General features: G+C 51.3%; 1 protein-coding gene across 2 annotated transcripts in view; it reads right to left on the bottom strand.

Moving 5' to 3' along the window:
- Positions 1-22026, bottom strand: part of POC1A (POC1 centriolar protein A) — a 73930-nt gene extending 51904 nt beyond the window's left edge. Inside the window, exons 1-7 of one of the 2 annotated variants that reach the window (XM_012771495.2) lie at positions 21641-22026; positions 18179-18263; positions 16955-17126; positions 16251-16430; positions 13705-13812; positions 12513-12628; positions 5887-6020 (exon numbers count right to left, since the gene is read on the bottom strand). In XM_012771495.2, the coding sequence (XP_012626949.1) occupies positions 5887-6020; positions 12513-12628; positions 13705-13812; positions 16251-16430; positions 16955-17126; positions 18179-18263; positions 21641-21658 (813 nt within the window). In that variant the 5' untranslated portion in view covers positions 21659-22026. Of the gene's footprint in view, positions 1-5886; positions 6021-12512; positions 12629-13704; positions 13813-16250; positions 16431-16954; positions 17127-18178; positions 18335-21640 lie in introns of both variants that reach the window. The other variant, XM_012771496.2, reaches the window with a different exon arrangement.
- Positions 22027-26967: the final 4941 nt, after the last annotated feature.

The raw sequence follows: 26967 nt of genomic DNA on the forward strand, positions 1-26967 counted from the left end.
ACTCTTTATTCATCAGGACACCAGTTTGGGACAGGGATGTTGCCAAGCTGTTTCTTCCCACAGGCAAGGCCTGCCCTTGGGCACATCCAGTGACCGTCAAGTGTGACTCTGAGCAGCAGTTCTTAGGTAGGCCTTGCCTAGTGTGGATTCCAGCCTGTGCCCAACCACCAGAGGTGCCTACCTGCCTGAAACCCTGGTCCCCACCTGACCCCAAGCCAGGTATGGCAGGGGTGCTTCACGGGCTCAACCAGGGCCTCCCTCCCATCCAGTCTTCCGTGAGATGATCCTCCTTGATCAATCAGGAGTATCAGAGGAAACCTAGCCTCCAACCCAGCTCTCCCTCCTGACCTAGCCACACTTGGCCCTTGAACTTGGCTGGACCCACTAGTCATTTCACCAGACATCACCTCTCGCTTGCCAATTTCCAGACCCAAGGGCCTCACATTGTCTTCTTCAAATGACAAAGCATCAACGGAGAAAGTGAAAAAAGAAAAAAAAAAGGCAAACAAAGGAGCCCATGGCAATTAGATTAGTTTTCACAGTCACATTTACTCTCACTCCGCTGCTCCCATAGTTTGCCCAGACCTCTCTGCTCCCCTCACTCTCTCCCACCTGACTTGCTGAGGTCCCCGCTGCCTGGACTACGACCATTCTGCCCACAAGAACTATGCTGGCAAAAGTCCAGCCATGTACCCTCAACCCACCACCACCTTGAAAGAGGTGCAAGATACTTTTTGTTGGCTCTCATGTGCACACTCTGCCAGTGAACAAACAGGACTGTCATACCACATGTCCCCTCGATCAGAGGTCAAAGCAGAGTGGCTATCAAACAGAGAATAGAGACCAAGGAGGCTCAAAAGGCCTCTACCATGGGCACTCTGGTCTCTGAGTCCTGTGTTCAGGCAGAGAAACCTCAACCCAGCTCACTGGCTGGCTCCTTCCAGACCCCCACGAGGAGGCTTCCACACTCATTCGCTAGCATCTGCTGTGGGCTAGGTGCTTGAGTCTGAGTGGTGGCCCACAGGGCCATAACAACCCAGTGGACAGGGAGTGGCCACTGTGTAGTAGTTGCTGCTTAGGGACACTGAGGTTCTCTCTCAACCCTGCCTGAGGACACCTGTTCCTAGCCCTCAACTCTGGGTAGATAGCAGGGAACAGAGGGCCAGGCTGACCTCTGGGTCACATAGAGTGGAGTAAATGAACTGTTTTTTTCTCCTCATGTCTCCTCACCTCTTACAGGAGGTACCCAACATCCAGGCCAGGTATGACCCTCTCAAGTACCAAAATAATCCTCCAAAATTAAACGACAACACAAGGGCTGCAGAGCTCTTGAAGAAACAAGGGAGGAGAGGCACATTCTGAGATCTGCCTTCCACCTGGAGCCTTCCCTCAGTGCCCAGGCCACTCTGCTGCCTCCCCTCCTCAGGGGTGACATCTTTGTTGCCGTTTGCCCAGCCCTGGCCTAGGGCCTAGTGTGGCACGAGCACCCAGTAAACATTGCTTAGTCCCACACTCCGAGCCTGTGAGTTCCTGTCACCTGAGACCCCACACAGCCCCGAGTGCAGACAGCAGGTCCTGGGGGCCCAAGGCAGGGGCAGCTCACCTGTATTGGGGGCCAGTGGGGGGGGGGCGTAGAACTGTGTGCAGCTCAGTCACACTATAGCGACATGCACGCCAACTGCACAGCCACAAACACCAGATTTAACTCCCCACCCACAACCCGCCCACCATCCTCTCCCAAATAGCTCTAGGGAACTTACACCAAATGAGCATGGCTCAAGATTATATTTCAGAAAATATGGAAAGATAAATCTGTATTTCTAGCACATTGTCCCCACGCTTGCCACACAGGGCTGCGAGGGCCTCGCTTGGGGCACGAGGCTTTGAATGACAGCAGTAGTCTGTGGGGAAGCCTTTCCCTCTTCTGGCCAGCATTCCCTTCTATAAAACGCGGGGGTGAGACAGGATGATGAGGCTCCTCCGCAGCTCTGACAACTCAAAATCTGTACTGCATCCAACGAGAAGGGCTCTCTTTCCTCCTGCTTAATTGTCACGGTCATGGCATATCCCCTAAGCAAGACCTCAGACCCTCGGACAGGGCACTGGCACCACCAGCCAGCCTGGTGCTACCACGTGGGTTTCCTGATACCTGTCCTCCAGAAGTCAGACGCTGGAAAGGATGACTCGATGGACAGGCCCAGTAAAGGGCACTGCATGTGGACCTGTACACTCAGGCACCAGGGAAACTAAGGCAGCACTAAGGCAGCTGGTGGGGATAAGCAAGTCTGGGTCAGGAAATCACCCCTGCCCACCCACCAGGGGACAGATTTCAGGAGCTGCATGACAAAAGATGCCAAAACAAGATGATGTTCTAGGGGAGATGACAACAATCCTAAGCAAAATAAAAGCCAGATAACCCCTGAGAGACTTGGTGGGTGCATGGGAGGAGGGGAAGCTGGCAAGCTGCCATCCCGGGGTGGAAGAGAGGCTAATGGCCACAGCCCTGTGCCCAAAATGGGAGTGGTTAACTAATCAGACACCCCCATTGTGAACCTATTTTGAACCTATTTTCCTAGCAAACACTGATTGCCCATCCACTCAGTGCCAAGAGTGTGCCCACAACAGAAACTTGTAATGGACTTTTAAGGAGCTCTCACCAAAAACAGTATCATGTCATTTTTCAAGAGCTTAAGTGGAAAGGGACTAACATCCACAAGGACCTACTGCATCTGGTGCTGGGAAATTGAGACACATCCTCTCTGACTCTGAGGCAGACAATAGGATGTCAATCTCACAGATGAGAAAAGAGGCTCAGCAAAGTCAAGGTTTCGCCCAATGTCACACAGTAAGAGGCAAAGGTGGAATCATCTGACCTGATGCCCAAACCCATTCCTCTCCTAGCTGTGGCCTCCCAAAGCTCAGGCTGTTTCAGGTGAACAAGATGGGAGAGCCACACAATTCAGGAAGTGGCTGGTAGCAGCTGTGCTCAATCAAGCACTTGGCAGCAAGCCAGGCACAGGGGTTCCCACCCACTGGCACCTGCAGTACCCCACAGTGGGCTGGGGTGGGGGGTTATGGGTATCCCAGAAAGAAGAGACCCTAAGACCAGTGGTACACAAGTCCTAAGTTTCTATATTTGATAGTGAGTTTAGGAGCTAGAGAGCAGAAAATAATTCGAGCCTCATATCCTGACTCCCACCTTTATCTGGGAAACAGAGGCAGGCCTACTCACCTTCACCCAACCCTCCAAGTACTTCAGAAGACCGAGCCTGCCTTTCCTGGTTTCCTAACTTACCTTAAGCTGCCCGGGGCTCTGTCAACCTCCCCACGAGTCCCCTGATCCCCAGGCCGAGAACCCTGGCAAGTAGAACCAGGACGACATCCACTACCTCTCCCTGGTGCCCAGGCCAGTGAGCTGGGGAGTGGATAATGAACAAGCAGATAGCAAAATGAAGAAGCCAGCTTATTTCTGTTTCCTCTCCCTCCGTTTGGGCACTGTAACTTGGTACCCTAAAGAAGTGACCCAACAATTCCATGGAGCCATTTCCCATCCTCTATACCCCAAACTGTCAGCTGTCCCTCTGCCTACCTCCCATATTTCTAGGTCTAACAGCAGAAGAGCAACCACGTAAGATGTCCCACAGTCCTCGTTTCACTTCTCAGAGAGAACAATGTGAACAGGCTTTCCTTTGTGTGCTGGATGCTGCGCCAGAACACTGGGTACAACATTTTAGATACCACATTGAAGAGTGTTCTTGGGCTAAGAGGTCAGTCAGCTGTTTAAAGAACACTCACACAAAGAGGTGATCAGGTGGTATGCATCTGTTTGCAAATTGTTTCTGAGTATTGCCTTTTTTTCTTGGGGGGGGGAGTAGATCACATGATTTTCAAATACCCTCCTGGTTACAAGATTCACAACTGGCTAGACGTGAATCTGAACAACTGACTTGCCCAAGGGCTTGCAAAGGTGACTCCCTCACAGGCTTACAGCAGGGCTAGCAATCACACTAGCCCAGCCAGGCTGCACATCACACCTGGATGTGCCAGCCCCAGGAGAACAGGCCTGCTGGTCCTGCACAGCAGACACGTCTCTGACAGGGAAGACAAAGGATCACAAGGCTGGGGCAGCAAGCAGTCTCCGGGCCCCAAGGAAGCAGAAGAAAAGGCTTATGTCCTCACACCCTAGCCATGGCCAAATGGCCCCCATCTGCCCTAACTCAGATGGCAGTGAGATGCCAAATAGCTCAGAAAGCCCTAGGCAGAGACCAGCACAGTAGCTCATGCCTGTAATCCCAGCACTTCAGGAGGCCAAGGTGGGAGGATTGCTTGAGGCCAGGAATTCAAGACCATCCTGGGCAACATAATGAGATCCCATCCCTACGAAAATAAAAGAAAAAAATTAACTGGGTATGATGGCACATTCCTGTAGTCCTAGCTCCTTGGGAGGCTATGGCAGGATCAATTGAGTCCAGGAGTTCAAGGCTGCAGTGAGCTATGATTGTGCCATTGCATTTCAGCCTGGGCAATAGAGTGAGACTTTATCTCAAATAAAAAAAAAAAAAAAAAGCCGGGTGTGGTGGCTCACGCCTGTAATCCTAGCACTTTGGGAGGCCAAGGCGGGCGGATTGCTCAAGGTCAGGAGTTCGAAACCAGCCTGAGCGAGACCCCCGTCTCTACCAAAAATAGAAATAAATTAATTGACCAACTAAAATATATATATACAAAAAATTAGCCGGGCATGGTGGCCCATGCCTGTAGTCCCAGCTACTCGGGAGGCTGAGGCAGTAGGATCGATGAGCCCCGGAGACTGAGGTTGCTGTGAGCCAGGCTGACGCCACGGCACTCACTCTAGCCTGGGCAACAAAGTGAGACTCTGTCTCAAAAAAAAAAAAAAAAAAAAAAAAAAAGAGCAAGTCCTGGGCTAGACACCCCACACCTGGCTGCTGGCCCAGGACACATGAGCACTCCCAGGGCCTCCTTAAGCCCTCAAAGGCCCATTCCCACTCTCCATCCTGCCTGCCTCGGGCTGGCAGGCAGAGGAAGGGAGGAACTTTAAATCTCTGGACTCCATGCCCCCATCCCAATTGGGCATGGTGACTATGTTCCAACAAGAGACATTCTGATGTTCTGATGACTGCTCTGCTCAGCAGACCACTCAGCCACAACTTTCCAGTGGGAGTCTGTGTAAAAGGCCCAACCCGGGCAAGCTGCTGGGGAGAGTCACAGGCAGCCCCACAGCTGGTCCACAAGGGCCCAATGCTGGCCAGTGCTCACCCCAGGAGACCAAGGCATCAGATGCTTTAAAGCCTGCTAAGAGAAGGCCTCTGCTCCCTTGATTTGATTTCAGGAATTCTCAAACAAATGTACAGATTTCCCTCCTCTTGCCTGCCTCTGCTAGAAACCTGTGGTTTCTAGCATCTCCATCTCTAGAAGCATCCATGGCTGCCAGTCCCAGGTCCCCCACGAGACCCTGATGTCAACTCAGGGTATGGTTTCTAGGACTCTAGAACTTCTGGACCAAGGGACACCTGAGGCAATTAGGGGAGATATTCCATTTAGCCCCTGGGGGAAAGTTTGCCAACCATGCCCAGATGTGGCCCCCAAGCACATAACCTCCCCAGTTTAATACCCATACTCCCTTCTCAGCTATACCAGTCCCCAGCCCAGTGATCTGCCCAGCTCACAGGGAAAGGCCTTCATCCATCTCTCTGCACGTCATGTGGGTAGCAAGCCTGTTCCTGCATCTCACTCTATTTCCCAGGCCATGAGAGGACCACAGTGGACTCCAAGGGCAGGACATCTCAGGAGAACCCAGCCCAGCCCAGGCCCTGAGGTGGCACCTCTGCCCCATTCCATGCCACTCAGCACCAGGACAATGCCTCTCACCTGATGCCCATGGAGTGTGTAGAGCAGCCGGCCCTCCATCAGGTCCAAGATCTTCAGGGTCGAGTCGCTGGAGGCTGTGATCAGGTAGTTTCCCGACGGGTGGAAGGAGAGGGCATTCACTGCTGCACTGTGCACTGGGGGAAGGACATCAGTTAGGTGCTGGCTAGGAAGCATGTGGAGCGAGCTGAAGCCTGAGCCAGGCAATGGGGGCCAATCGAGGCTCGGCATGGGCCTGATGGTGCTGGGCCAGGGTGCCCATTGCTCAGAAGAGCTGTGGGGAGCCCAAAAAACACTTCCCACAAGAGCAGCATAGTCAAAGGACAAGAGAAGACCCATCCAGAGGCAAGGGTGAGCAGTGCGAGACACAAAGCAGGTGAAACATGTGGCAAGCCAGACACCAAGTGATTCCTTCACCCTCTCCCACCACACTGAGCAGTTGAGCTGGAGCACAATAGAGCGCTCAAACGCAGCACTTAATCTGTCTCACATACTGTTTCTTTAGGCAAGCCAAATGAGAAAACAAAACCCTTGAAATGCTAATACAATGTCACTGCCCTATAGGAGGCAGGTAAGCAGAAGGCTAAGACACTCTCAGGTGGTCAGGCCTGGGTTCAGATCCCAGCCTCCCACTGGCCCACCTGAGCAAGCATCTTGACCACCCTGAGCCTCAGTTTATCCATCTGTTCTACAGCACCCATGTGTTAGGGGTGCTATGGGGACGCTACCAGGTTAAGCCCCTAAAGCCTTTGCAGAATGAGCCCTCAGGCCCAGTGCCAGCATGGATGTCCCTCTCCTCGGTCCCCATGAGTCCCATGCAATTCCAGGTCCTGTCATTTTACCCACTCAACAGCTCTGCCCTGTCCATGGCTCTCTTTCCCCCACTGTTCCAGCCAAGCCCCACCATCTGTTCTTGTGTCCCTCACTCTAAGATTCAGCCACTCTAGCTCTGCAACTACCCCAGCCATGGAGCCTTTCTACCCCTTGTTCCCAATAGGCCTAGGAGATTCTTGCCTTTCCCTTCCTTTGATCTTACAGCTAACCACTCAGAGTTATCTCCTCTAGGAAGCTTCCCCTGACCTCCCTATTGGGGCCACCCCCTCCATTTGTCCTTCCAAAACATGACAAGCCTCCCTTCGATTCACTCTTCGCATATACGTGCAGCTGATTCACGTCTGGGTATGCCATGACACCATGAGCTCCACCAAGCAGGGGCTGTGCTGAGTTCCTGGCTTCTGGCTCAGTGCCTAGCATCAAGTGAGACCTAGAAAGTGGCTGATGAGTAGGTGCTTAGGCTGGATGTGTAGAAGTCCTAGCAGGTTACATAGCCCTCTCTCAAGACCAAGCGCATGTTTTAAGTGCAGCTGGGGTTAAGCACAGGCAGTCCACATGGGACAGAGCAATTCCACAGCCAATGTACAGACCAGCTGCATCACAGACTCTCACTTAGCATTGCTGCTGAGGAAGACTCTGGTGCCTTCCTTCCCATTACCACAGGCCTGATGAGGAGAACCAGTAGGACTAAAGTAATCATGACTCTGCCAAGTCAGAATTGCTACAAACATAAAGGCAAATTCAAAACCAACCTCTCAGCCCAGCACTGAGAGGCTGCAGGAACCCCTGCTGGGCTGGTAAACATACCTACTGGCAAAACGGCCTTTGGCAGGGCCCCTGGGGGTACACAGAGTCCCTCGGATGCCAGCCTAGCTGACGTGCTGGGGAGTATGGAGACATGTTCCCATGCACGCTTAGGGGAGACAGCCAAGGCTTTATGTAAGATAATATTTATATCTGAACAACACTCTCCGAGTGCCAGGAGCTCCATGAGGCAGCCTGGGGCGGGGCTACCGAGGTCTCTGCAGCCAGCTCCTTGAGGCACAATACACAGACTCCCTAGCCTGCACTGGGATGAAGGCCACCCCCACCCCCACATGGGACAAAGCCAGTGGCAGGGGAGAGGCCAGGGCTTTCCTAGCATAGCACCACCAAAGCAGCAGGGTCAGCATGTGCATACCACAGTAGGGCCTCCCATCTGGCCAAGCCCACCCAAGGGACAGAAGCTCTCCCAGAGGAAGGGCAACAGAAGCCCCGCTCCACATAAATGCCAAAAACACCAAGAAATACCTAGAGCCATTTACTCTAGGAGAGGGCTTGGCTGGCACTCCAAGATTTGGGGATGCTCCAGACACGAGGACCCACCCCGCCTTTCCCCACTTGCTCTCTTGCCTCATCCACTGGCCATACCAGCCTCTGCTCTCATGCCTCCCTGCCTCTGTAGAGGTGGTGGGGAGGCAGGAGTCCAGGAAGGCCTCACCTTCAGAACCACCCCTACATGATAGTTCCCCATGAGGGCTGCATCATAAAGGGGTGAGCCTCCCATCACAGTGCCCTGAGCTGCAACTGTCCAGAAATGATCCACTTTTCATCAAGTCCAAAGCTGCAGGCCTTCTTCTTGGCTCCATAACAGATATCAGTGATGACACACACTGCCATCTGGGTGGAAGCTATGAGCTCCTGGCTCTTATCCCCCAACTTTCACCCCAAAGAGGGAACTTCCAACTCAGGGTCGAACATACACCAGTGTCAAACCTCTATAGGTCACCAGGAGCCCAGGAAGGGTGGGATGAGGTCACCACAACCCCTGTTCCCAAACACCAGGAACTGGTTATGGCTTGTGAGCTGCAGGTAGCCTAAAGAGAGACCTGAGTAACCACAATCCACTCTGCCCACACTGCTTTGCATGTAGAGGTCCTCAGCAAACCTGGGCCCAATATCTGATGGGCTCCAAACTGATCAAGGGGTCCAGAGAAAGCCTGGGTACCCTACTGGGGCAAAGCTGGCTTAACCCAGACTTGTCACTGGATAACAGACCTGCACATGCCATAAACTGCAATGTATATTATGGGTTCTGGGACGGGGGCTGCTGTTCAGATGTCTGAACAGTCTTAACGTGGGCTCAGAGCATATGGAGCTAACCACTTCATGGAGATTGGCACTCTTGGGGCTCCACCAGCCCGTTGACTCCTTGCTGAATTGGGAAGTCAGAACTGCTCCACACAGCGACAGGCCAGAGCCAAGCAACTCCTTGCCTGGGAAGAGAGTAAGCCAGCCTGAGAGAAATGGTGCCAGCTGCCCGCTGTGGCCCAAAGCCCCAAGCAGGCTCCAACTCCAACAACCTGAGCCAGAACAGGAAGTGCCCTCCACAGAGCACAATCATGCGATGGCTGGACACATGCAAGCTGGGGCTTGCTGGCCACACACTGCAACATCATTAGCCAAATTCTGTTGGAAGAGCCCAATAGCTTCACACACCTAAAGGCCACTCAGGAAGTGCCTGGTGCCCATCCAGCATCACCAGGGGAGACAATTGGTGTCACTGTGTTCTTAAAAAGTTTCCCCTGGGTTTTATAGGGATTGGGAACATAAAACAGATCAGGTACCCGCTGCCACAGTACTGGAAGCCCTTCTTGAGGAATCAGCCTCCAAAGAGATCCCACTGCCCCTATGGAAGAGGTTGAGCTTCTCAGGTAGAGGGTTTCAGCTAGGCCCTAGACCTGAACAGACCAGGCCAGATCCCTCCTGCAAAGAGGTCATTGAGCCCTTGAGGGTGAGCCTAGAGGCTATGGGATGAGTTTACTAACCTGTGAAAACCTGCCATGTGCCATGGCATTGCGCAAGAGCTCAGGGGGAACCCAGTCATGTCTGCAGGGTACTCCAAGTTCCTCTAAGCCTCCAATCTACACTAAACGTGGCTTAGGAACAAGATGCTGCAAGCCACTAAGTAGCTCCATCACAAGAGGCAAGGCCAGCAGCACAAGCAGACTGCAATCCCTCAGTGGAGCCTGTCAGCCACACACACTCAGGTCCACAAAGCACTCGGCCCCTGGGACTCATCTGTATCCACCTACACCTCCCCCACCCTGCCACCGCCAAGCCTGCTCCCTCAAGAATCCCAGGGCCCTCCACGGTGGCTCACACCTGTGACCCTAGCACTCTGAGAGGCAAAGGCGGGAGAATTGCTTGAGCTCAGGAGTTTAAGACCAGCCTGAGCAAGAACAAGATCCCATCTCTACTAAAAATAGAAAAAATTAGCCAGGTGTGGTGGTGCATGCCTGTAGTCCCATACTCGGGAGGCTGAGGCAGGAGGATTGCTTAAGCCCAGAAGTTTGAGGTTGTTGTGAGCTAGGCTGACGCCACAGCACCCGGGCAACAGAATGGGGGCAGGGAGAATGAGGGCCCTCCTCAGCCCTCTCATGCTGGGAGATGGGGCTCACATCCCTCACTCTAGCTGCTTTGTGGAGCTTTTTCTTCCATAGTCCCTCAATTGTAGGGACCCAGGTTGTGGCCTCAGCCCTTCTCCCACCCTAGAACTCTGGGCCCAGCTTCCCCCTCCACCCCCACAGGGTCAGCCTGTCTCTAGTCAATCTCCACAACCCATCCTCTGGGCCTGACCTCTCCCTCGATCTGATGTCAGCCCTCATTTTGACACTGGGCATGGAGAGCCCATCTATCAGTCACTGGGACACACTAGCCCCCACCCAAACAGGCTTTCAACACAGCTGACCTCTCAGATGTCCTTCTTCCCTTCATTCCTCAAGTGACAGAGCCAGTCCCAGCACTGCCAGCCAGGCCACATCTTTGGGATGTTGGGCCAGAGATGGCATTCGAGGCTCTCCCCAGCGGGTACCTGTTGCTATACCTCATGAACACCAGGCCCAGGCTCCTGATCCATCAGAGAGGGGCCTGGACCCTCCCAAGGTCACCTAGAGATCCTCTCCTCCCAGCATCAAGGCTTATGTAGCACAAAACACATACCTGTTCTGTATTATAACCCTCACGTGGATTCTCCCACCAGACCCACATTAGGCCCATGAGGAAGGCCCTATTATCACCTCGTAAAGAAAGAACCACAGCATGTAATACTGACCATTGCCTTGTCTCTCACCTTCCCTTCCCATCCAAGTCCTCCCTCCTCTGCACCTGCCCATATTCTCCAGCCCACTGTGTAGACATGCCCAATCTCCAACCACCCCACCCCTAACTCAGGCCTGGCCCAGAGCAGAAGACAGGTCTCTAAAGCTGAAGAAGGGAAGGGAGAGCTGTGGTCTCCAAGTAGAGGGCAGGCCCCCTGCTGCTCTGTTCTGGAAGCTTCTGTCTGAAAGGGCATCAGTGACAAACCCCAGGACTCCCTGTATAGTAAAGAACCAGTTCTTATAGTTAGCCCCTGCCACCTGGTGGTGGTCTAGGGTACTACAGGCCTTAACCAACCAGGTTGTCCTCTCTATACCAGACACCAGAACCAAGACTCTCAGCATCATCAGTGTCAATGTCCTCATCACGAACACCATACCTTTGTGTCAGCCACTCAGTTCTTGTTAGGCACAAACTAACTCATAAACCATCTCAACATCACTTGTGAGGGCCTATCATTGTCCCAGAGGCCCCATGGAGTCAAGTGACTTGCCCAAGGTCACATAGCTGGGAGTGCTAAAGCTGGCTGCAGAATCTACCCTCCACCACGTGATTTTCAACACCAGGATCTTCCCCTTCTTGTTTATCCTCAAAACAGTTCTGTTCTCAAACTTCCAAGAGTCAGCTAGGAAGGACTTGTGGGGAGTAAGGGGAGAGCTGTGAACCCCAAGCCCCACACCTGTGTACAGCCACATCCTTCCCACTTCAGGTGTGAATTGGGGAAGTGAGCCCATAAACTTTAAATTTAGTCCCAGGTCAATGACCACAGTTCTTCAAACAACTCCAGGTCTGCTCCCTTCCTGGTCTCAGCCCTGTGCAATCTCACCTAGCACTGTTTAGCCTGCTGCACGACTCCTAATTTCTCCTACAGCCTGTGGCAGCTCCCTTCCCTGAGCTCCATCCCCCAAACTGGGGTGCCTCATGGCCCTGTCCAGTCACACCTGTTCCCAAGTGAGTTCCATACCTCAACACCTTCAGCTAGCTCATCCCACATACAATCAAGTCTGCCCTCACCTCCCATCTCCCGCCTGGAGCCTGACATGAGCTCATGTCCACTGCCCACTGCCCTGCCTTCCAAGGACTACAATTAAATCAGTGGGCACAGTCTTGGGCTTGCCTCCTGAACCTGACCCCTAGCTAAGTCAACCTTCGATATGACTCATGGCTCTATATCTGTGGAGGATACTAAGAGGCCAGAGGTGGACAAGGTCTAATGCTAACCCTCTGATAGCCCCAGGACCTTTACCACAGGTCAAGGGTTGTCATCTTGGCCTTGGAGGGCAGGGCCTCCATCATAGGGAGAGGCTAGTGGCATGCACAGCTCCTGAGAAGTGGCACTCTAGGACAGCCCTGGCCAAAGACCCATTGAGGATGCCCCATCTGGCCCTCTAGTGTGTGTGAGACTCTGCTACCTTGGAGGGAGACACCAAAGGGCTTGGTGAAAGTCAGGTAGCCCCATATTTCATCTCCTGGCCAAGGTTCCAAGTCAGGGCAGCCATGCCACAGACTACCCACCCCTGGAATCCCAACAGACCTGGGACTTCTCCCCCCCAAGGCCATCCTCAGGCCCATTTAAGCACTGCAGCAATGAACCAATGCTTGGCACCAGCAGTTCCATCACAGCTGCTCGTGTGCCCAGGAGGCTGTTCAACACTCACGCTGATAATGCTGCAACAGCCGGTGAGTTCGCACATCCCACACCTTCACTGTGTTGTCCATGCCTGCAGCAGCAATGCACGTACCACTGGGGTGGAAGTCCACATAGGTGACAAAGCTGGAAAGACAGAGACCACCATGCACTCTATGAGGTCTGTCCTGGCTCAGGATGAAATTTAAAAATGTCCACTGCTTCCCCACCCCTGTGCATCTGCTCATCCTGTTCCCCTGACGCAGACACCTCCCTTCTGCCATGTTTCTTTACCAGGTGGGCAAGAGAAAGCAAGATGTAGGAGGTGAGAACAGTGGCCAACAGTGAACTAAGGTGGACTTACCAAGAACCCTGTCCCACCATCAATTTTTAAATATAAGTAGGGAAAGCTGTCTTCAGACCCAAAGGTCAGCTGGGCTGTTCTGGGATTTTGAGAGTTGGAGCTGGTACCCTTGCTAGGGCTGGCTGCAAAACAGATTCTGTCAGCTGAGGTTCAGGTGCGAAGGTCCAGCAGGGTTGCAGGGCCACTGGCCTACCTACCTTAAGAAGACAGGCCAAGGGCCCTCACTATACCCATACATGACACTCAGGCTGGTACCATGTCCAGCTCTCAGGTGGGGCCCTTACCTATAGTTCCCAGGCTAACTAAGGAAGGCAGAAGCTGAGGTCCATTCAGCAACCTGGAACAATTGAGTCCCTACTCAAATGCAGGTTCCTCCCTCTCTCAATGATGTGGCTCAATATGAACAGCCACCACTTGCTACAAAAACCTGATGAGGCTTTCATTTGGAAAGCCATCACAATAGGTGGAACATACTAAAAAGCTTTAAAACACAGTTGGTCAAAGCATGATACAGGCTGGAAAAGCTGTCAGTTGTCAATACTGACTACTCACAGATAGGCATGTTGCAACGCTGAGTACTAGAAAGTGAAGGGAAAAAAGAGAGGCCCCAAGAATTACATGGCATAAGGTTAAGTGCTCCTGTTATTTGTGGGAAGGGGATGGGGCTGAACCTTCCATCCACAAAGGAAAAGATGCAGAGCTTGGTTGCCAGCCCTTGCAAAAGACACCAAACAGCAGCAGAGACATGGCGGCCAGCCACCTAGGTTCCAACTACTGAAGGCCACTGGGCCTCCTTATGTCCAGGTCTGAGCTCTGTGCCTGAGCATCCGCAGGTGGAGGACAGCACCCAGGGACTCACCCGCCATGCTCACAATATGAGTGGACACACTCCCGGCTGTTCTTGTCCCACAGCTTGACAGTCTTGTCATCACTTGCAGACACGATGAGCCGCCCATCAGGGGAGAACCTGAACCAGATGGGGCACAGTCACACCACTGACTAACAGATGTCATGGGCGCCACACATATCTTCCACAGTAATCCTTCCCTGAGTCCCTACGACCTGACCCCAGGAACCACCCGGGGTTACACGCCCTGCTCTGGCCCCAAGTGATCCAAGGCAAAGTGGCTTCCCCTCTCTGAGATGAATTAGAATGATGCCAAAACGACAACCATATACATTTGTTAACTGGCTAGATTTAACCATCCCACAATGTATGTATACTTCAAAACATCATGTTGTATATGATAAATACACAGAATTTTATCTGTCAATTAAAAAAATTTGTCCTAGCACTTTGGGGGTGGGGCGAGGAGGGAGGATTGCTTGAGGATTGCCAGGAGTTTGAGACCAGCTTGGGCAACATAGCAATACCTCGTCTCAACAAAAATTTTTTACAAGTAGCCAAATATGGTGGTACACACCTATAGTCCCAGCTACTCGGAAGACTGAGGCAGGAGGATTGCTCAAGCCCAGGAGTTCAAGGTTATATTAAGCTATGATCATGCCACTGCACTCCAGCCTGGGTGACAAAACAAAACCCTATCTCTATAAGAAAAAGAAAATCTCAACAGTATTCCTGGCAGCAAACAAAAAAAATAAAATTTAAAAAAAAGTAAAAAGAAAAGAAAAAACAAAAACTGAATGCCCTAATATATCTTTTCAGGGACATATGGATTGCATCATATGAGGTAAATATCAGTTTTACTTCTGTTTATTTGGTTATATCTTAATCATGTTTTGTTATTGAAAATGATAACTTTTAACACTTGATAATTTTTCTTTTTTCCCCTCTAAAGAGTTTTTCGGGAACCTGTGACTAAAATTTGAATGTTATAAAATTGTTTCCTTTATTTTTTTTCTTTTCTTCTTTTTATTTTTTCCTGAGACAAGGCCTCACTATGTTGTTGCCCAGACTAGACTTGAACTCCTGGGCTCAAGTGATCCTCAGGCCTCAGCCTCCAGGTTGGCTAGAATTACAGGGGAGAGCCAGTACACCCCACCTATTATTTCCCTTCTTGAATTTGTGAAACTGATCTTTCATGTTACTCTTTCTTATTTTGTGCTTAATTTCATGCACAAACAACTCCCTCACTCCATCTAAACCGTAAACTTTGACTAAAAGGAAAAAGTAAAAGTTCTTTCTGGATGCTCTAGAGCAAAAATAAATTTAAATAAATAGAAAAGAACAGTGTCTAACTCATGGTAAGCACACAGCAGCATAACGCACATCTAGCACTACACAGCATGTGGCACCACACAGCCTGTGTTGACTGCTGGTATTATTAGCATGAAGGTGGCCAAAAGCCCAACATCAGTGTCATTACCCCGTGCCCAGGTCCTCGAGTCTACATTTGACCGAGTATGGGTCAGCAAAACATGATCTGCCAATAAAAAGGCATGAATGTCCTGGGGACCCACCACCAAAGACCCAGTGTGGGCTTGACACCCCCAGTTTGCTGGCCTCGCTCCTTCTATCCTCAGGCCCCTAGTTATGAGATCTTGCAGAGCAATCAGGAGCCTCCCAGAACAAAGAAAGAGGGTGCCCTGGAAAATGAGTAACTTGCATAGGGTCCCCAGAAGAACACAGCTCAATAGTCCCCAACCTTTGACTCCCATGGTTTCCTAGTATCTTCTGGTCACACTCAACCCCTTCCTCCTAAGCAAAGATATTTGACATAAGAGAAAGCCCTGTTGAAAGGAACCAAATAAACTAGAAGTAGGCAAATCTGTGTCTGTAATTCTTAGACCTTAAAAGATCCTTTGGATCACCTGGCCCCCCATTCATGCAGCACAGGTTCCCAGGCCAAAGGGAAGATCAGCCTCCAGGCCAAACATCCTCAGAAGCCTAGGCCCCATCTGGCAGCTCAGGAGCACAATCAGCCTCTGAAGAGAGCACTGCAGAGGAAAGTAAGCAAACATAGTGCCAGAGAGACTTGGTACAAACTCTAGCTCTGCCACTTACCCACCATGTGCTCTGAGGCAAGATACTGCACCATTCTGAGCATGCTGCCTAATCTGCAAAGTGGAAATGATACCACCTAGCTTGCAGAACTCTCATGAGGAACAGGAAGGAAACATTTTGGTAGTACTGACATATCTTATAGAAGTTTATTGTTGTTAACTTGGCTTATTGACTTGGCTTGTGCTATGTTAGCACACATGTCAGAGGGTCCTCATGGCTGACAACAGACTAACTTACGTCATTCATCAGCTCATTGAAGCTTCTCAACAACTTACAATGCAGGAACTATTATTGTTCCCATTTTACAGATAAGGAAACAGGCACAGGAAGATTAAAGAGAGGCTAAGTAACTTGTCCAAGGTCACAAGCTGGCACTCAGCAGCCCCTCTGAGCCACCCACACCCCCCAGGTCCCTCTAAGGGTCTCCAGACAATGCTCACTTGGCACAGCGGACCCAGTTGATATGCTGGCTCAGGGAGAACAAGAATTTCTGGCGATGAGTTGACCACACCTTGACTGTCTTGTCATCAGAGGCTGTCACAAGGGACTGGCCGTCACTGCAGAAGTGAACACTCCTCACTGTGGCTGTATGTGCACGAAACACAGTTGACTCACCTTTGCTATAAGGACAGGCATCACAAGTCAGGAAACTCACAATAGTGACATGAGGGCACACAAGTATATCAAAGCTCTCCCCACCCCTCCCAAAGTCAGTCAGACCTGAGCGCCCCAGTCCCCAAAAGGGAAGGCCAGAGCCTCTTTCTGAGGAATCTGCCATTTTCCCGCCTAAAGAAAAAAAAGAAAGAAAAATAGAAAAGAAAAAGAAGAAAAAATAAAATTAAAAAAAACAAAAACAAAAACAGAGCCTCTCCTACAGGAGCAGAGCACTGCTCCCGCCCTGCCCCACCCACTCCACATGCAAGCAGCATGAGGTAGCATTTCTTCAATGATGGCTGGGGTCAGCCCAAAATTCCCCTCCTAACCCTGAGGGAAGGGCTCCAACTAAAGGCCCAGCCACTGATAGCATCTCCTCAGAAGCACAGTAGATGCCCCATTGGGACGAGTCCCAAGTCAGGGTAGGGATAGGACAGCTCTGGTACCAGGGCCCCAGACTCTGACAAGCCCCTCAAAGTCTAAAACTTACACATTGGGCACCCAGATGCGGACGGTCTTGTCTCGGGAGCCTGAGGCAAGAAGGTGTCCCGAAGGGGAGAAGTTCACACAGGTGACGGCGTCCTTGTGGCCCATGAAGCGGTAGGCACGTGACTGGGGCTTCATGTGCCAGACCATGAGGCACGAGTCCATGGAGCCACTGGCTGAGGAGAGTGGGTGATGCTATGACCTTCAACTCTAGCAGGCCTCAAGTAAAGCCAGGATTCTGGGGAGGCAGGGGTACAAGAGGCCCAGCTCCGCTTCCCCAGAATCCATAAGCAGGGCAGTGAGAAGGCTCCCCACGGGGCAGGCCACACCTCCAGTGACTGCCCACTGGACCTATGGCCCAGCAGTTCTCCATGCAGTATGTCCACATGGGAATAAGACTGACAAAGGCCCTTCATGTGCCAACAACCATGGGCTGCAACTCAGAGCTCTGGGAAAACTAAGCACCACAGGGCCGTAGGTCTCCCCACAGACGCACCCCAGGGAAACTAGAGAGCAACTCCTCCCAATGCTGGAGAGCCAGCCCAAGCCCCTGAGAGGGCCCAACTCAATAAGAAGCCTAGAAGAGGCCCCCAAAACAGACCAAAAATGACTTCAGTTCCCTCTTAACCTACAGCATATCATGAAGCCAGCCGCCTCTGGCAGGGACCTCAATGATAAGATGAAGGGGCAAGCCTTGTCCGTGAAAATAAGAAAACGCACTCATAAAAGCTGTGTATGAACCCCCATGCAACCAAGGAAGGCGAGTGCACTCAAATGTAGCATAAGGGCAGTGGAAGAGCGGGTCCCCAGCTCTACTCAACATCCTTCTCACTGGGGTAGGTCTCTTCAACAAGGTGTGCCATATTACCATGGGCAACAGAATCAATAAAGATTCAAGGAAAAGGAACTACTGTTTAGGGCTCATTCCACAGGACAGACCCAAGTGATGGCTAGGGTGTACAGGGAAAAGCTCAAACCCGAATCCCACCCTCAAAGGCTATGTGACCTTGGCAAGGCCCTTAACCTCTCTGAGACTTGAGTTCTTCATATGTAAAATGGAGCTCATGAAGCCCAGCACCCAGAGAGCCGGGAGGTGAAAGCAAGATGTGGGTCTAGACAAAGCTGTGTTGTCCTAGCTGTTCTTTGCTTCCCTGCACACTACACCTCACAGATAGAAACTTGGCCTTCTCAGCTCATAACCGTGCTTGGACAGGACGCCTCCTCTTACCCAGCTGCTTCATGTTGAGACTGAAGTCCACACAGGTAACCGCATCTCGATGGCCCTTAAAATGCCTCTCCAGCGAGGGGTCCTCCTGGGGGAGAGCCATGGTCAAATGTGTGAAGCCTGGATGAGGAAGGGGCTTCCCTGGGACCAAGATTCTTCCTACAATAGCCAGAAGGGGTTAAAAATGCTCAAGGCAGGATCTTATATAAAGAAAATCCTAGGCAGGGCGTGGTGGCTCACGCTTGTAATCCTAGCACTCTCGGAGGCCAAGGCAGGCAGATTGTTTGAACTCAGGCGTTCCAGACCAGCCTGAGCAAGAGTGAGACCCCATCTCTACTAAAAATAGAAAAAAGGGCCAGGCATGGTGGCTCATGCCTGTAATCCTAGCGTTCTGGGAGGCCAGAGGTGGGCAGATCACTCAAGGTCAGGAGTTCAAAACTAGCCTGAGCAACAGCGAGACCCTGTCTCTACTAAAAATAGAAAGAAATTAATTGGTAAACTAAAAATGTATAGAAAAAATTAGCTGGGCATGGTGGCGTATGCCTGTAGTCCCAGCTACTCCGGAGGCTGAGGCAGGAAGATCACTTGAGCCCAGGAGTTTGAGGTTGCTGTGAGCTAGGCTGATGCCATGGCATTCTTTCACTCTGTCTCAAAAAAAGGGGAGAGGGAGAGGGAGAGGGAGAGGGAGAGAAGAGAAAAATAAAATAAATAAAATAAAATAAAATAAAAATAGAAAAAATTAGCTGGGCATGGTGGTGCATGCCTGTAGCCCCCGCTACTCAGGAGGCAAAGGCATAAGGGATCGCTTAAACCCAGGAGTTTGAGGTTGCTGTTGAGCTAGGCTGATACCATGGCACTCTAGCTGGGACAACAGAGTGAGACTCTGTCTCAAAAAAAAAAAAAAAAAGAAAAGAAAATCCTAAAGAATACACTAAAAACTATTAGAACTGATAAATAAATGAGTTCAACAAGGTCGCAGGATACGAAATCAATACACAAAAATCAACTATATTTCTGTACACTAACAATAAACCCAAAAATAAAAAAAAAACAATTCCACTCGTGATACATAAAAAATAAAATACGAATAATTAAACAAAAGATGTACAAACGTATGGTGAAAATGACAAAACATCACTGAGAGAAATGAAAAAGGACCTAAAAAATGAAAGGACATCCTATGTTTATGGATTGGAAGATGTAATATTATTAAGATGCAATACTGCCCAAATCAATCTAAATTCAACATAATTCCTATCAAAATCACAGGTACCTTTTTTGCAGAAATTGACAAGCTGATCCTAAAATTCATATGATAATGCAAGACATCCAGAAAAAAACAAAACACTCTTTAAAAAGAACAACAAATAAATAAAAACAGTAGAAAACAGTTCGGCAGTTCCTCAAAAAGTTAAACAGAAAGTAAGCAAATGATCCAGCAATTCTAGGTAAATATCCAAAAGAATTAAAAACATGGTTCATTAACCCAAATGTCCATCAAGAGATGAATAAACCAACTGTAGTATGTCCATACGATGGAATATTATTCGGCCATAAAAAGGAATGAAGTACTGACACATGCTGCAACATGACAAACCTTGAAAACATTATGCTAAGTGAACGAAGCCAGGCATGAAAGGCCACATTTTGTCTGATTCCATTTATATGAAAAGTCCAGAATAGTCAACTCTATAGAGACAGAAAGCAGATTAGTGATTGCCAGGGGCTGGAGAGAATGGGGAAGGGGAAGAAATGGAGTAACTGTTATTGAGTATGGGATTTTCTTTGGGGAGATGAAAATGTTCTGGAATTAGATAGTGATGACAGTTGCATAACACTGTGAACATACTAAAAAAACAGTGAACTGTGTACTTTAAAAGGTGTACACCAGGTGCAGTGGCTCACACCTGTAATCCTAGCACTCTGAGAGGTCTAGGTGGGAGGATGACTTGAGTCCAGGATTTCGAGGTTGCAGTGAGCTATGATGACACCACTGAGCTCAAGCCAGGGAGACAGAGCAGCAGACTCTGTCTCAAAAAAAAAAAAAAAAAAAAGATAAATTTATGGTATGTGAGTATCCCAATAAAGTTATTTTTTGAAAAACCCACAAAGAGTAAATAGGGGCCTTTCAGCAACCCCTATCTCAGGAATCAGATCCCATCATCTCAATATCACCATAGACAGACCAGTGAACCCAAGGTCAGCTCTGGACAGGCCCCTGCTGGCATCACCACCATCTCCACTCTACCCAATGTCAGAGAAACAGCCAGGCCATACAGGACACTGCTTTGGAAGACACCAGAGAGAATATTCCAGAGATACTACCCAACAGCATCTTGCGTCTCAGCGTTTGAAGGGTTATACCTCATCTCCCCCCACCCCAAACATCAGAAACTTCAAAGAAGCATTTTGGGTGCTACAGGGATCCCAAAGGCTCCTCTTGGGAAAAGATGTCACTGGGGCAGAGCAAAGCCACTGCCATCCAACAAAAGCTGCAACTAGAACAAAAGCCCCATGGCCCTGTGCCCAGCTCCACCCCCCCATACACCTGCCTGAGTCCCTCTTTCAACAAACAGGAAGAGTGACAGCTGGCAGAGGACCCCCAACAGAGCAGCACATTCCCCATTCAGCCTCCTGCCCTCACCTGAGCCTCCAGGAAGAACAAGGGTAGGAGAGTGCCTACCTCTAGGCTCATGGGCAAGTTCAGGTCCACCCCTGTCCAGTGGGCTCCTTGGTAACTCCCAACACTCTCTCCCCTCTTGCAGCTCCTTACAAGTGGGCCTCAACTCCCTCAGCAGTGGTTTATATATCAGGAGAGGAGGCGGGGTTGTAGGGAGAGTACCAAACTAGGGGTCAGAAGTCTGGACCCTCTGCCCAAGTCCTCAGATGCCTAAAGGGACCACAGGCTACCACCCAGCCAGAGGGCCAGGCCCGTTCAAAACCACCTTTCAAAATGAGCAGCTTTGGAGTGCTCCTCTCTGGCTTGTGGAGGAGCCTGGAACTCGAACAAGGAGGCCCCGCCGAGGTCACACTGCAGGCCTAGGCCATCCCAGGCATCCCAGTGGCCTGCTGTTCCCACGCTGGAGGGAGGTGTACGCTCAACAAGACCCCCTGACCCCATGCAGCCACCCACTGCTCAGGATGAGGAGACAGACCACAGAGGCCCGCAGGTCGCAGGTCACACCTGAGTTGGGACATGCTGTGTCTTCCCCACTAAGGTGCAAACCCTCCAGGCAGGGACTGTCTATTCACCTCAAAAGCCCCGCACAGGGCCTGGCAAGTAGGGGGCGCTCCGTAAGTGCCCCGACCCAGCGTCCCCCGCACAGACTGTCAACCCGGCTGGAGAGGACCGCCCTGGAACCCGGCACCCCACCCGCCCGTCTCGCAGGCGTCGCTCCGGCCGGCCAGGCGCCCACAGTCCCAGGTGGAGCTTAAGGCCTGGGGCCGGCGGCGGCAGAGACTTACCAGGCAGGGCGCAGCCATAGCAGGGCTGGCGGCGCCACAGGCGCCTGAAGAGCCCGAGGCAGCTGCGACGGCCGTTGCGGCCCGTTCAGTTTCCGCGCCCCCAACGGCCGCCAATAGCAACGCGGACCCCGTCGCCGCGTCCCGCCCACCGCAATTAAAGGAGACGCGCCTCAGCTTTTTGCCCCCGACCGGAGGCAGGGCTGTGTGACCGCCGCCATGGCCCCCGCGTCCAGCTCCGCCCAGCCAGCCAGCCAGCCCACAGACGGCGCCGCCAAAGCCCCCTGCCTGCCGTCACTCATTCCTCCCGAGAACTTAAAAAGCGTAGGATGAGGGGCTCGCCCCACCAGCCCTGGCCCGGCTAACGTGACGGCCCGGCTAACGTGACGGCGAGGGCAGCCTTCTGGGAAATGCAGTTTCACGCGGTCCACGCCCCTGAACCGGGGCGAAGGCGGGACTACATTTCCTAGGAGGCGGACCGGGCTTTCCACCGACGCGGCCTCTGGGATCCCGGAAGCGGGGCGCTCGTGGGTCGTTGTGCCTGTGTTCCCTTAAAGAACCCGCTCGGGCTCGCGCCGCCAGGTTTTCGCGCAAAACTCCATTAAGAACTAATTCGCCCCTCGGGAACTCTTTAAATGGTTCGCTCCTCCGAACGCTCTTAGGACAAGTGTCGATTTAAAAGAACACGAGTCACTCGGATCGCAACTACGGAGTGGAGAGATCTAGGTTCGATTCTTAGTTTTCGCCTTGACTTGCTGTGCGATCTCGGGAAGACGCCTCTGCTCTGTGGGCCAGTTTTCCCACTTGTAATAATAGGGAGCGTGATGCAGCCCGGCCCTCAGGTTCCTTCAGCCCTTTTAAACGTTTAAAAGAGGTGGCAATCCAAGGCCTGGCCACCAGAGGCCGTCCCTACTCAATTTTGCGGTCCGAATACCCAGACTGTCCTAATCTTTTCTCCACCCCACCGGCATCTTCCCAACCTGCAAATGACCCGCACTGGATGTTTTGCAAGATTCAGGAAGCTTCCACCACCTCTCTCCTGGGCAGGCTGACTTGGCCAGACCACAACACTGATACGATCTGTCGAGGCCCTGAGGCTTCTTACCACATCAAGACCTGACACTGTGTCCTTGGACCTGCAGACCATAGTCGGGTTCAGTAAACTCAGAAACTGGCACATGGGAGGGACCTGGCAAGTGGAGGAGCTTTCTTTCATTTGGACTTGGAAGGTCTGAGGCCAGACACAAGAAACGTGATTTGGTATAGAATTGGTTCCTTGATGTTAAAACTGTTCAGACTAATTTAACTTAGACACTATGAAATTGTCCTTAAAATCACTACACACCCTGAAATTGTTCCACATTGTTCAAAGGACAATTTTTAAGTCTTCCCACCAACATTTGTGTCTTATTCAGTTGTTCGCCTGTCTGCCAGCCAAACGTTTGCAGGGGGAAAGTTAAGGAAAAAAATAAAATTAAATACAGAAAAATCTAGCCACTAAATTTAAGGGTTCTTCTATTGTTAGTGGTAGTTTTGGTTTTGGTTGTGTTTTCTTTTTGTCAATTTTAGCTATGGAACACCCTGCTCTATAGGAGCTTGTAATTTAGAAGATTGAATTTAGAGAAACTCATCTGTAAAATGGTTTTCAAATATCAAGTTTGTCAAAGGGAAAATCACTGGAAGATTTTACATACCCTCCCTAATCTTTCCAGATCATTCTGTCTTCTATCCCTACTCACAAGGGAGGAGGAGCTGGGGATGCCCCACCCCTTTTTGCTCATTGCTTAACCAAAAAAATCCAAAGACTTTGCCAACAACACAAACAACCCAGGATCTGCTGCTAGCACAACGTGCAGTGCGTGTGTAAATCAAGATCACTTCCTGACTCAGCAGGTCCCCTACCCCAGTGCCACTTCCATTAGATTGGACTATAGTTCTGACCGGAGCCTCCATATTGTGGCAGAACTCAGTGTTGGAGGAGCCACAATGTTGGGGGGACCTTCATGTTGAGGGGGGCTGGAAGGGAGCTTTTTCAAGCGCCTTAAGCAGAAAGGTCTCTGTCCTGGTACAAGCCCACAAGTGACCTCTCCTACAAGAGCCTCTTACCCTGTCCTCATTCCCTAACCTGCTGCCCACAGGCCAAGGCTACCCCAGGGTAGAGCAGAGAAAGAAGTGGGAAAGGCAGGGATCACACCCACCCAGCCAGCCTGCACATGGAAAGCCCCATCAATGCTATCCGTCTGCTCTCCACATATTAGTGGTATGGGTTTGAAACTCTGAACAGGGCATCTTGGGGCTTGTCCCGGTGTCAGGCAGATCTGGGGAACAGTCCAGGTCCTGCCACCTCCTAGCTGGGTGATCTAGCAAGAGTCACGCCACCTCTCCCAGTTGCTGTGTTCTCACTTGTAAAATAATCATAATAACATACCTGCCACAATGGAGGAGAGGGGTTCTATGAGCTATTAATTCATGTCAGAGCTTGATGTCGAGCTGCCACATAATGTGAAATATGTGACTTCATACTTCCTCTGCTCCAACAATCTCTGCTCCACTGCTCTCCCCTAGCTTTCTCTGCTCCAGCCACATTGACCTTCTTACTGTTCCTTAAACAAGAAAGTGCCAGCCTCACTCCCATCTCAGGACTCTTGCACTGGCTGTTGTCCCAGTGTCCACTGGGCTCAATCCATCATTCCATCAGGACTTGTGTTCAAACGTCACCTTCTCAGTGTGGCTTTTCCTGCCCACCCTATCAACCCACACCTATCCTATCCTTGCTTTATTTTCCTCCAGTGAGTGGAGCCTAAGCTTGGAGATAAGATTGGAGATAAGAGGAAGAGGGGTTCAGCTGTAGGGACAGGCCAGGTAAAGGTCTGCTAACAAGACTGAACATGGACTATCTAGAGAACAGGGACAAAAGAGGTGGGGTCAGGAGTATGGCCTGATTGTAAGGCCACAAATGTAGGCAAGATACCTGGGGATGGGTCAGGGGGCCACCTGTCCCCTCCTAGGGCAAAGGTAAGCAAAAGGAGACCCCAAATGGGGCTATGACACCAGGCCCACCTGTTATGGGAGTGATTCCTGCAATGTGCCCCTCCCCAGGGACTCCCATGGCAATTCTGGGCTTCAGTGGTACCCACAGTGGAACTGGCATGCCCCTGTACATCAGCTTCCTCTAAAAGCAAGCCACGACCCAGCGTGAGGAGAGATCCAATGTGACCATAAGCCTCCCACCTCGCCCAGCCCTGTTCCTCCATTCACCATTAGTGGCTACTCTGATAAAAAGGCCTCAATGTGGGACATTAGGGAGACCCTCTGGATAAGCATCCCATTCGGGCCTGTCCTTCCACATTGAAGGCAGTGGGTAGCATGACTGGAGCTGCCATGGTGATTCCTAGAGACAGTGATGTCAACAGACCCAGGGGTTTCTGGGACCACTTTCCAAGAGGTGTGAGGACTTAGAGCTGGCCAGTAGCTACACTTCACACCATCCACTCATATCAGATAGTGAAGCCCCTGTGTGCCAGGCCCTTCTACCCACATCCAATGAGCATGGCGTGGCCTCCCTCCCCTACTCCTGAGTAGCCCCATGAGAGATGCCAGGCCTCTGTTTCACATTACCCAGGGAAGGGGCCAGAGCAGCCCAGCTGTGATTAGAGGACAGATCCCATGAAGCCAAAGCCCCCTACCTTGGCCTGCACATATGGGCTGACAGAAGGATGTAAATGCTCACATAAGTTCTGAATTCAAAGCAGAAAATCTCTCCAGTAGATAATATGGACAGACCTCCAGAGCAGCAATCTCAGTCCTGGCTGGTGTTCAGAACCTCTGCAGTTGGAACCTGGGCATCTGCTCCCCAGGTAAGTCCAGTGGGCAGCCAAGGCTGAGAACTGTTGCTCCAGACCAGCGTTGGCTAAAAGAACTTTCTGGGATGATGCAAATATTCTATCTGCACCATCCAAAACAGTAGCCACTGGTCATGTGTAATTATTGAACACTTGAAATGTAGCTAGTGTGACTGAGGAACCAAATGTTTGGTTTTATTTAATTTTAATTCATTTAAATATAAATAGCTATGTGTGGCTAATGGCTACCATATTGGCCAGCACAGCTCTAAACTGTGCACTGGCTCTCTAGCTATGGGCAAGCCACTGAGCCTCTTGGACTTCAGTCCCCTGGTGGGGTCTCCCAAAGAAAGGGCAGTCCTGCTGTGCCCTCAAGGAACAAGGGGACTCTCACCCAGCTATAAAGCCCTGGTGAGGGACACAGACTAGACAAGTCCAGCTCTGACTCCGCCTTGCTTTATGATCCCATCTCAGGCCTCAGTTTCCCTGTACAAGAAGGACATCTATAGGTGACCTCTATGGCCCTCTGGTTTCCATGACTGGATGTGGTCAGGGGACTTCCCTGGAGGAATTGGCTGGAGGCAAGCCTAGCCAGCCCTCCCTCATCTTCCCTTCCTTACTGCACCACATTGTCCTCCTTCTGCCCTCCCTTGAGCCGGGCTCAGGCTCTCCTTGGGGCCTTTGCACCGGCTGTCCCCTGCCCGTCACTTCACTGGCTCGTGGTCTTTCAGGCCTCAGCTCAAACATCACCTCCTCAGATGCCTCCTCTGACCCCGCCCCAGCACCCTCTCCCGCTCCGTCCTCCTCACTGCTCGCACATTGTGGGTTTGCTGTCCACCTCCCCCAATTACGATGTACTCCCTGAGGGCAGGGACCACACCCTGCTGGTCACTGATGGGTGCTGGGCACCCAGCCCTAGTCTGACACAGAGAAGTTCACTCAGACTTATCCAACAAATAAAATCCTGGAATCAGGGGTTCTAAGTACCAGGAAATCCCTCCCCCATCTCCAGCAAGGCTTGGACTTAGGGAGGGGCTTTTTGTGGGGTTGGGAATAGACAGTTCAATTCCACAAGTGTTCGTGGAATGGCAGCTGTATCCTTGTTTGGGAATCACCAGGCTCTTATGGAGTGGCAAGTGTCTACCGGCCCTGTGCCTGGCTCAGCAGGAGAAGCCGGTGACTAACACCGGGGGCCTCACGCCAGGGAAGCCAAGAGGCAAAGAGCCCCAAGCAGGTTGAATTCAGTGAATGTCCTCACAGGGGTTCAAGTTCAGCACTGAGGGTGCCCGTCTGTTGGCAGGACGGCAGGCTTCTGGGGGAAAGGGGGGAAAGTATGGCGGGGCGTTGAAGGGCAAGCAGGTATTACACAGTGACCTGGGCACCCTGTGCCCTAGAAGGAAAAGGTACCAGATAGCAGAGACACAATTTTTGTAGGCCGAGGTGAGCGGTCACAGGCCCCTCTGGTGTGGACTCACCTCCGCTGCCTCC

The sequence above is a fragment of the Microcebus murinus genome, chromosome 1, assembly GCF_040939455.1.
Source record: "Microcebus murinus isolate Inina chromosome 1, M.murinus_Inina_mat1.0, whole genome shotgun sequence".
Taxonomy (NCBI): domain Eukaryota; kingdom Metazoa; phylum Chordata; class Mammalia; order Primates; family Cheirogaleidae; genus Microcebus; species Microcebus murinus.